The sequence below is a fragment of the Carassius auratus genome, chromosome 1 (assembly GCF_003368295.1).
Source record: "Carassius auratus strain Wakin chromosome 1, ASM336829v1, whole genome shotgun sequence".
Classification (NCBI taxonomy): Eukaryota; Metazoa; Chordata; class Actinopteri; order Cypriniformes; family Cyprinidae; genus Carassius; species Carassius auratus.
In genome coordinates, this window is record NC_039243.1 from 9609480 (window position 1) to 9620307 (window position 10828).

Genomic DNA, 10828 nt, shown 5'->3' on the forward strand with positions numbered 1-10828 from the left:
ATGCACAAATATGCTGAAATAATCATTCTGATTGGCAAAAACATATTGGGCCCTATCTTGCACCCAGCGCAATTGACTTTGTACACCGACGCATGTGTCATTCCTATTTTGCACCTGCGCAAAGCGCACTTTTCCCTCCACAGAGGCACGTCGCTAAACTAGTGAATAAACTTGCGCTCCCTGGGCGGTTCAGCGCAAAAAAAGAGGCGTGTTCCTGCGCAAACAATCCCTGGTGCTATTTTGCTGTTCCATTAAACAATTGCGCCACTGACCAGAAAAAACCTAGTCTAAAGTCAGTGGCGCGTTGCGCGCTGTCCATTATGCTATTTTAAGGGCGCATGCTTGACCATAATGTATATAGCGTGCACAACGCGCATACACTTTGCTCATATAATCTACACAGATTTTATTAAGATTCATAAATTGTTACACTAAAAAAATATTAACACATGAGATTACGGAAATCATTGTGGTGTGCCACGAAGATGTGAAAAAATAGGCATAAATCTAGCTTACAAATTATTCAGGCTAATTGTAGTAATTAAGGATCAGACCCGTTTGCCCAATAGTGGCAAGACATATATGTATATAAGGACATCTGACAAATTGGTTTGTCCGTCAAGAACCAGGAAAAAAAATCGATGAAACAGTTGTGGCTATTTCCTCCCACGCCTGTTTAACCGACGCTATTTTGGGTGGGTTTCTCCCATCCCCATACAACACAACTTCTCTGTCTTTCACTGCTTTTACAAGAACATCAGTCTCCTGGCTGTGAACCGCTCCTGGCGTGCGCCTGGTAAATACGCCATAATAATAGCAATCCATAATGGAACTTGCGCACCTGCTTTTAAAGGGAATGTTGGATGACGCTCTGATTGGTTTATTTCACGTTACGCCCAAACCACACCTATGAATAATGAAGCTACTTCAGACCAACCCACTTTAGATTTGCGCCGGGCGCAAGAGCCACTTATCCCGCCGGGAAAATAGCAACAGCGCCGAGACCCGCCCACAAACTTACTTGCGCTTCGCGCTTTGACACTTGCGTTTCAGATCGTTAAAATAGGGCCCATTATGTAAAAGTGACCATTATGTGATCACAATGTTGGGCTTTTACATAAAGTTCACTGGGTCTAAAATACAAAAATATACACTTGTCCTAGTTTGTGTGTAATTGGTGGAATCTTTTGTTTATTGTGACATTTATTGTATTATTGTGGTCCAGTAAACAACTTTTATGTGAAGTATATTGGACATAAAACAGATCTTGACAAGCAATCATTATCATTTGAATGGGCGCTTTTATTCCTGTATTCTAGTTCTTGAGATGTTGGTTAATTATGAAGAGGGATTTATTGTTTAGCAGTTGTATTTGCTTACCCGTATTGGCTTCAGGAAGTCCAAGTTGGACAGGAAGTGGCTCTCTGCATTGTTCAGCCATTCAGCAGACGATTGACAGATGATGTTTTGCGTCAGCTGAGACACATCCTTATCTGCAATGGTCACAAAATCCTCCAGAGAGGTGGTATTGCACAGGTCTCTGAGATGAACGCCAAAGCCATTAATAAGCACCTGTGGATCACAAATAGCAGTTGAAACCAACTAAACAAACTTATATTTTCAAGCTGCCATCTTTGTTTCACAAGGCACTTTTTAAGCCAATCATCTAAGCTATAAATGTCACGTGACTATTACTTGGATTTCATTTAATGAAAGTTAGCACAAATAAGCTTAACACTTAAAAAATAAAACAGATATGATGTTCAATATTAAGATCAGTTATTTTAACACTTTCTGGTTGTCAAATGTTTGTGGTTAGTTTCTTTATGCAATAAAGGTGATGCATTTTATATGCAGCTAAAAATACTTTTGGGGCAACTGTTTTGGTTTAAGCAGGGCAACATAAAGAACTAATCTATTTTTAGATTTATGAAATGAAAAGAATGAAATGCTGGGCATATTCTCAATAAACGTAAGTACGGTGTTATCAAGGTTGTCCCTATCAGTCGGCCTGTGTCAGTTTTCCAGGAATAGCCCTGTGGCTGTGGTTCTGCAGGGGAACAGTCATGTGACTTCAACCCCCCTCCAGCACACAGCAGCCCGTGTACAGCTGCGCAGGACATCCATCATCCACAGCACCAGCCCCTGACTGTCCCATCATGTCATATCCCACCACACCAAGGTCATCTGCACGTGAGAGCGTACGGACGCATCTACCTACAGTACGTGCCTTTAAAAAACAGATCGCTCAATATCTGTATGAGACAGCATGTTACATAAAGGCCCCAAAACAGATAACAGGCTGCAATTTAATGACTCTGCCAGACGGTGTGTGAAATATTTCAAGCACTGTATATACATGTGTGAAGGTAATTAAAGGCAACACCAGCAGGGCAAGCAACCCAAGTCTGTTGATTTGAGGCTTTTTAATGATTTGGTCATTTAAGGGTTTTGAACAGCTCATGTTGTGCGGTTCATTTACCTTCTCCAAGTTGACGTTAGCCTCCACTATCTGTCTCACAGCATGCTTGGGCAGGGTAGCGTTTTTCTCAAGAAACGCAGACAGCGTTTCATTATCATGGAGGAAGTCCTTCAGCTTGAACCCTATAGGAGAAAAAAAAACAAAAAAACATTTGAGACTAAAAATATAAGCATTAAATACCATATATATTTATTTAGAAAACAAAATTATAATGTTTTTATAGTAATATAAATACATATTAATATAAATTGTCCTATATATATATATATATATATATATATATATATATATATATATATATATATATATACACATATGTGTGTGTGTGTGTGTGTGTGTGTGTGTAAGATTCTAGCTATTTACAGATTGTATACTTTAGTTTATGTTTTATAATGATCTTAATACATAATAATAAACATAGTATAATTTTTTCAAATATATGTCAATTGTGCAAGCAAATCCTAATTTATATACTTGAGTTTGATAACATCACATTAGAATCATGCTGACTAATAAATAAGCTTATTAAAATATTGTTTATATGTGATGTCATGTAAACAATAATTTGTATTACTTATCAAATAAATAATATAAATTATTAATAATATAAATTGTTTATCTAAATATGTAAACATAAATTATACAAGCTATTTATGTAAACAAATTTGAATAATTTATATACTTGAGTTTAATAACATCATTTCAGAATAATACTGAGTAGCACAGGTCAAATTGCTGTTTTTAATTGATTTCATTACATAAAGCAGTGATTCATAACTGAATAATATTATTTTTAACAAAGGGTGTCATTTAGAACATTGTGAAAAGTGTGTCTCTACTGCAATCCCCAACTCCGTGATAAAGTGAGTGAGGTAATGCAGCTGAACCATTGTGTTTGGTTACTGCTAGAGTCATAAGAGAATTGTTCATTTAGCTCTCAGTTCCAAGTTCATCATGCAAGATGTCCACGGTAAAGGACAAAGGGACAACAAAACCAGAAAGCAACTTCAGCAGTGTTCTTCACAGAGCTCATTGTGTTTCATGTCAGAACATTCCAGAAGAGTCATTGGTATGAACTGGTTTGAGTCAGTCTCTTTCCTCTGGGGTTACTAAAGGTCATACATTCCCCGGCCACATCTCTGAAATCACCACAGAACACTTTACATCAGATGTTCTTATTGTTGTTTATCTATTCAGGACGTTTCTGGGAAATGAGCGACACAAGATTTCAGGGGGTGCAGAATTTGTGTATAAAAAAACTAACAAAAAAAGGGTAAAAATAGCCACAAATGCAATTGCTCTAAAAAAGCATACGCACTTTAAAAATGATGTTCCAAAAGAGTGTCTTAACAGTGATGTCACAAAACAGCAATTTGTGGTTTCACAAAGAAGCTTCTGTAAATAAACATTTAAATTTGAAGAACATAAAAGAAGTTTTTCCAGTATAAACAACCTTTTTGTTTAATGGAAAGATTCCATGGATTCCATGGATGTGTCTTTCATCGAACCACAAAGATCCTTTAAGAGCACAGACCTATAAAATATGAGCTTAACATATACAGTAGCTTAAAAAATTTGGTTCATGTCCGAGAAGCAGTTTTGAAACTCATATGAAACATTTTTCCTCAGAGGGCAAATCTAACAGATCTTCAGATCAGAGTCAGATCAAATCTCCAACGAATGCATTACTCTTCTAGAAAAAAACATTTAAGATTTCAAAGACATTTCATTGCGATTTTTCTTTGCTAAACAAAAACAATCTACTTTTTATCAGCAATGCAATATATTTGGTGACAAAATAACCTTTTAGTGAACAGTTCTTTTCATAACTATTTTTTCTAAGTGTGCAAAACATTTTATATAATATTAAGAAAAAAAAATTCCACTATAAAGGACCTATTGTGGAATGGAAAGTTTCCATTGATGTTAAAGATTCTTCAAGGAATCATCAATACCAGTAAAGAACCTTTAAATTTTAAAGTTTAGGCATCACTTCATACAGTTTAATAACACAAGCTGCTTACATAACCTCAGAGCAATTTTGACTAGATGGAATGAGTTAGCATACCTTCTTAAAACATATTCCCAGTATGCACACATATGAATTGTTAGCATCTCTGTGGCATGAAATGATAATGTTTAACCAGTGTGACTCTTGAGGCTTTCTAATCCACAGTGGGCAAAGCAAGCATCATATTCCTCGCCCCAGGTGCAAACAGCAGCCCCTCCGGGAACATTAATTAAATGCTGTCAACTCTGAGTAAAAGCAACTCTCACGAGCCTCTCTCAACAACCATTACGCTGAGATATCTGTCTAAATAAAGGTCACTAAGATGTCCATTTATAAGCAAGGGCAGTGTACTTGTTAGTGATTTTAGCGAGTATTATTTCTACAAGTGGTCATACTTGGGAAAAATTGTGCAAAAAAAAAAAAAAAATTATAAAAACCATTCAATCTAAAGACCAAAATTTAATACAAACTTGTGAGGCGCTATAATGCAACCACCTGTCAACTGCATAGCAAGTATGAAAGCCATAGGCCTATATAATGCTATAATACAAATATTTTAAGCAAGAGAAAAAGCAAAAAAAACAAACAAAAAAAAAAACAAGCAGATACTAATGACCACTTTTGTAGTCTTCATTAGTCAAAAGATGACTAATACAGAACATTTCCTATTTGAAGTTCAACACTGAATCTCAAATGAGGAACATGCCTAATCTGGATGTTGGACAGGAAAAAGAAACTCAAATCCACCTGGTGTTTCATTGGATACACTGATGCGACACACTGCTTAAACTTAATTGCACACTGACCCAGCTACTGTAGTTATACTGAGACCGTTATGAGAGTACATAAAGCTATAAAGTGGTAGCCTGGCTTTAGAAACTGAAACTTGAATCCAAGAGAAGAACTTTCAATGAACTTTCAATGCATTGCAAATCGCTTATAAAAGATGCATTAAAGACTTAAAGACGCTCCAAAAGGATTTCTATTTCAAACAAATGTTGTTCTTTTGAACTTTGTTTCATCAAATAAATTAATAAATAAATAAAATATGTATTAGTTTACAAGCAGTAAAGAGTTTTTTAACATTATAATAAAAAAAAAACATTTCACATTTCTAACATAATAATCAGAAATGTTTCTTGAGCAGCAAATCAACGTAATGATTTCTGAAGATTATGTGACACTGAAGACTGGAGGAATGATGCTGAAAATTCAGCTTTGCATCACAGGAATAAATTACATTTTACAATATATTCAAATAGAACCCAGTTTTTAAAATTGTAATAATATCTCATAATACAGTATTACTGACTACAGTATTTTTGATCAAATAAAGTACAGCTTTGGCGATCCTAAAAGACTTCTTTCAAAAAACATAAAGAAAGAAAAAAGATCTTATCGACCCCATATTTCTGAATGATAACGTGTCAGATATTTATAGATTTATACTGTAGACAAAAAAATTAAATAGCTACAAAATCAAGTGTTATGAATGTTAATCTTTGAAGGTGTTTAAAGGTGACGTACCTTCAGTGTTTCTCTGCAGTTTTCGCAAGGCCCGGACGAGTACTTTGAAACCTTCGAAGCTCTTGTCATGTTGGCTGTAGAGGAGAATTTTCTTGGCATCGATGAACAGTCGGGAGATGCTGTAAATTATGACAGCGACACATATATGAGGGAGACTTCTATTAAAGTCTATACAGTCTGTAAAATCTAATGCAGACTCAATATACTTACATGGAGTCATTGAAGTTGCCCACCACCCCGGGGGTCTCTCCAGGCGTGGGGTAGCGAAAGCAAGGGTTGTTGGCGTTGCAGATGATACCCTGTACCCAAGGTAAAGTCCCTGCAGAGGGCATGGCTTTATTGGGAAAGTGGCCTGGAAAAGGAATCAGATTCATAACAAATGTGTGATATTAAATCTTCAACACATTTGAACCGAACATGTCATGCCCTTTGCAATATACAGATATCCATATCTAATGTGTTTAATACAATAATGAAGCTTAATTTATTTGGAGCAGTGTGCAAAGAATAATTATGCAACGGTTGTGTATTTTACACAATCTACGCACATAGACAAAATTACAGTTTGCACAAACAATTCCTGGAAACATCCCTGCTGAAATTCTTTCCCTTAATTAATTTCAGTTTGTTTGAAGAGCGTATGTTTTCTCAAACCACATCTACTGCAATGCATTTTCTTCTTCCTATTCTTCTGGTTCTCGTTTTCTGATTTGTAACTAAGTCAAAAATAGTTAACGTTTAGTTATTTCGGTTCAAATGAACTGACACACAAACACATCTGTGTTTCAGAGATCTTGTGATATATAAAATCTAATGTTGTTCTTGGAGCTGTTTTGCTGGTCTTAACGTCCCCTTGGGACTGTGTGATTTCCAAAGAGGAGCAAATATTGACCCTCGAATGAGGTAAGAGTAAGACGGGGTGACACAAGACATTTTGCATTTAAGAAGTAGTTAATACAAATAGGCTTTAAATTAAATAAATTCAAAAATAAAATAAACCAGATCATTAGTATTTTTTTTTTTTCAGATTATTAGACATTAAGAAAGACACTATAAACTTGCTCAAATTTCATACAATGCATTTTCAGTTATTTTAGATTATAAACAATCCAAAAAGCAAAATGAATGCTGTTTTGGGCAAATAAAATGATATTAGGCCGCTTACATTCATGTTGCTCGTGTGGAGGATAGTGGAATCTGACAGATATCAAGATGAAAAAGATGAAAAGTGGCCATATGATCTCGATCAGCAGCTGAACCTGGGAAAGGAAGGGCACAACAGTGTCACATTTACTGTAAATAATCCATCCTGAATTGTTCTGGCTCATCCCTAATGAACTTCACTTTGAATTCGGCAACACATATCTGCTATTCAAGAATCCTCAATAAACGATTCTAGTGTAGTCCAGAAAATCCAGTTCTTCATGACGGTTGATGGCTTTCCTGTTCATTTGCTGAACTTCCTGTTCATACATTCAGTGCCAAGTGCAACATCATCATCATTTAATCAGCGTTTTGAAGTACATCCACTTACAGGACATGATTTCTTTAAAGGAAAGGCTGATAAGGAAAGAGATCTATTTGTTTTGCTCGGTTTGCCTGTTTTGTTATCATTTTACATTAAGTATACAAATGTTTCAATGACAAGTATCTCCCTAAATGATAATTACTTCTAAAGCAACTTAAAAAAAACACTTCACAATAAAATGTGATGAATGACAAATTCCTAAGTAGTTAGTATTTTTATTTATGTATTTATTCATCGCTTTGAACACGGGGGTTGGTGACCTCCAGAACCTCACAGATGTCACCAAACAGAAAAAGAGAGCCAGGGGACTCCATATGTTTAAAAAAGCACTAGTTTTGTTGTATGTGGAACCTTTTTGTTTCTGTTGAATTTTCATTGGTATATTTGATATCTGATTGATTGCTCAGTTACTCAGTGCATGTGGTACGAACTTACAGTCTGTCTCCGTCGGGAAGTGAAGTTCTTCCACAGCAGCAAACCCAACTGAGTGGAGACAGCCATCTTGCCACGGATCCGAATTGTCCGTGCCTCCTCTCTGCAACTGTCAGGACAATAAGAAGCAAACAATTAAGCTAATGATGCCGATCTCATTTTGTTCAGTCACTAACTCGGTCAAATAATCGCAAATATCTCATGCCAACTTTATCCAGATGGGAGTTTATAATATACAGTGTTGTATTAAGGTTATTAGGATGAGTATACATTCAACAGATTTAACATTTCGGCTGAGTTCTTTTGGATAATTAAGTAGTGTACATACATAACTATGACTGCAGAATGATTTTGGATGGTTTACAGACAAAATTGATTCATTCATAATAACCTCTAATGTTAGAAAGGTGAAATAACAATTAAAACACAATGTTTCGGCTTATCTTCGAGTCATTCATCTTATCTTGAATAGGCTACAGAAGTGAGAGGAAAACCGTGCACAGTGTCAGCATGTGGGCTGTTACATTGCATAATCAACTGAATCATAAATATCATGATGTGCCACTGGTGTTTTGATTGTCTGTATCTGTTAAGCTATTCAAATAATAATAATAATACACTATTACTGATATGCATACGTTTGACTGATGTTTACAATTTTGTCCACCATATCACACAATGTGTCATACAATGTTGTTGTTATCATCATGTGGCAAGAATTATTATTATTATTATAATTTTTTATGTTTGAAGGCAACCTGAATTTAAAGATGCCATTCTCTAAGAACTTGGTGGACTTGGTGAATGTTTTCCCTTTTTATAATCATCTTTATGTGTCGCTGAACCACTTACAGTCTCTGTACAGAAAGACCTGTCTCATTCATTAGCAGCCTATGTGTTTTGCTTCTTTCTTTCTTTTTTCTTTTTGTACAAGATAATGGCACTCTGTAAGGTAATTTGATTCTTGTGCTTTTGCTTCTCATACACAACATCATAAAGAGCGTCCCTAGCGTTCATTTTCTTATTTTTTTGTCTTGTTTACCATTTTCTTCATCATGTAGCTTCTCTAGCGTCGTGCTCTGCCAAGTCTCTCAATTCTGGCACATATACACCGAATATCAGTTGCTTTAGACTTAAGCTACTTTGCACTTAAAGCATGGAAAATAAACCTGTCCATCACTACTGACTTAAAACATGTTCAAGCAAGATCGAGATACGATGTAAGAAGATCAGTCCTCCATATTTTTGTTTACTAAACACAATCTGCCAAGAATTTCCTCTATAAAGCAAATTATGAAATGACACCGAGCTACAGACCTAGGCTGCTAGTTTAACCAACAAAGGTGTTTAAAATCATGATGTTTTCAAGATGCAAAAGAGTTGGATTGGAGAGCTCGTGGTGCTTTTCATTGTTCCGCAGAGGAGAGGTTACTCTCGGTCATCTCGCGCAGACTCGCTTCCGAACAGATGCTGGAGACACACGCAGCGCGTGTTATACTCTCTTTTTTTGTTCATCTGTCTCTTCAAGTTATCAGTTTCTCGATACGAATGCCAACAACAGTCAATAATACACAACTTTTCAACATGCATACCTGCCACAAAGCATTCAAAACACCAGAACTCATCAAGTGCTTACTATAGAAGACACGATCGTGTACGCTTTGAAGAAAAACAGCAAAACAGCAACAGCGCGTTTCTGCTTAAAGAATAAGCAGGAGGGAATATTCGTGTAGCTACTTATATAGTGCAATATCTAATCGATAAAACGTGACAATGTGTAATCGTCATAACACGAAGCTTTCAAAGCGTCGCAGCTCACCGAGTGTTTATAAATCATCAATAACATCAATAACAACGCATTAATAACAAATGCGTCGATCGCGTACTTTGTGGAAAAACAACAACAAACGTGTGGAATTATTAAGTGAAATAACTGATTTGTAAATTTGTATAAAAATTAAACTTGGCATAGACTTATTAACTGACGTTACTCACCGTTATTTCTTGTGATAAAAAGATTATTCCTTATTTCATATGAACTGTAATTCCTTTTGAGAAGAAAAAAACAGCTGTCCTGTATCTCTCAAAGCGATACTGTACCGGTGGTGCTTTGTGCTCTTATGGACGGACCTTTTTCCTCTCCTCCGAGCTTTTATAGCGATGCGCGAGCGAGGTTACTGTCGGTCAAACGCGCTGCTGTTTGTCTTCGCGCCTCCATATATGGAGAGCACGTGCGGACCCAAAACAGCTCTTAAAAGGGCAACACGGATACACTCAAAATCAGTTATTTTAATTTATTGTTTATTTTTGCATCTTTAATGACATGTGCTGTAAGTTTATACTACAGATGTGATGTGTTTAATAATAATTATATATTTTGACTGGCTTCACTAAATGTAATAGAGGTGTCCAATGATTGGTTGGCACAAGGTTAACTGGTTCAGTTGTTACAAAGATACAAATGTTCGGAGTGTTCAGTAACTAATTTTCAGACATGTTTAGATGTAAAAAAAATGTCTAAATGAGTGTACATTTTCCAGCAAATGGTGCATTTCATGAAAAAAGCTTAAGCCAGCTTTAGATGGGTTGCTGGTCTTAGCTGGTTTTAAATGGTCTCACAGTCTGGCCAGGCTGGTGAACTGATTGCAAAGCATATTAGCATGTTTTTTCATTCCGCATGTATAACAAATCAACTTCTCTTCAGGTCATCAGGACCTCTGAGAAATGAAGGCATGCTGCAACTCTTGACACAACCCAGATCTGGGCCTTGAGTGAACTGAGCTAGACGGATATAGCACTAGCTTAGACATTTAACTGATAAGGTGCCCCTAGAAATCCACCTATCACT

At 36.1% G+C, this 10828-nt stretch overlaps 1 protein-coding gene across 4 annotated transcripts in view; it reads right to left on the minus strand.

The window, feature by feature from the left end:
- abca1a (ATP-binding cassette, sub-family A (ABC1), member 1A) overlaps positions 1-10170 on the minus strand; it is a 33413-nt gene extending 23243 nt beyond the window's left edge. For 3 of the 4 annotated variants that reach the window (XM_026232445.1, XM_026232373.1, XM_026232211.1), the window contains exons 1-7: positions 9976-10170; positions 7984-8089; positions 7186-7279; positions 6231-6372; positions 6021-6139; positions 2483-2604; positions 1381-1572 (exon numbers count right to left, since the gene is read on the minus strand). In XM_026232445.1, the coding sequence (XP_026088230.1) occupies positions 1381-1572; positions 2483-2604; positions 6021-6139; positions 6231-6372; positions 7186-7279; positions 7984-8049 (735 nt within the window). In that variant the 5' untranslated portion in view covers positions 8050-8089; positions 9976-10170. The remainder of the gene's footprint in view (positions 1-1380; positions 1573-2482; positions 2605-6020; positions 6140-6230; positions 6373-7185; positions 7280-7983; positions 8090-9975) is intronic. The other variant, XM_026232288.1, reaches the window with a different exon arrangement.
- Between the last annotated feature and the right edge of the window lie 658 nt (positions 10171-10828).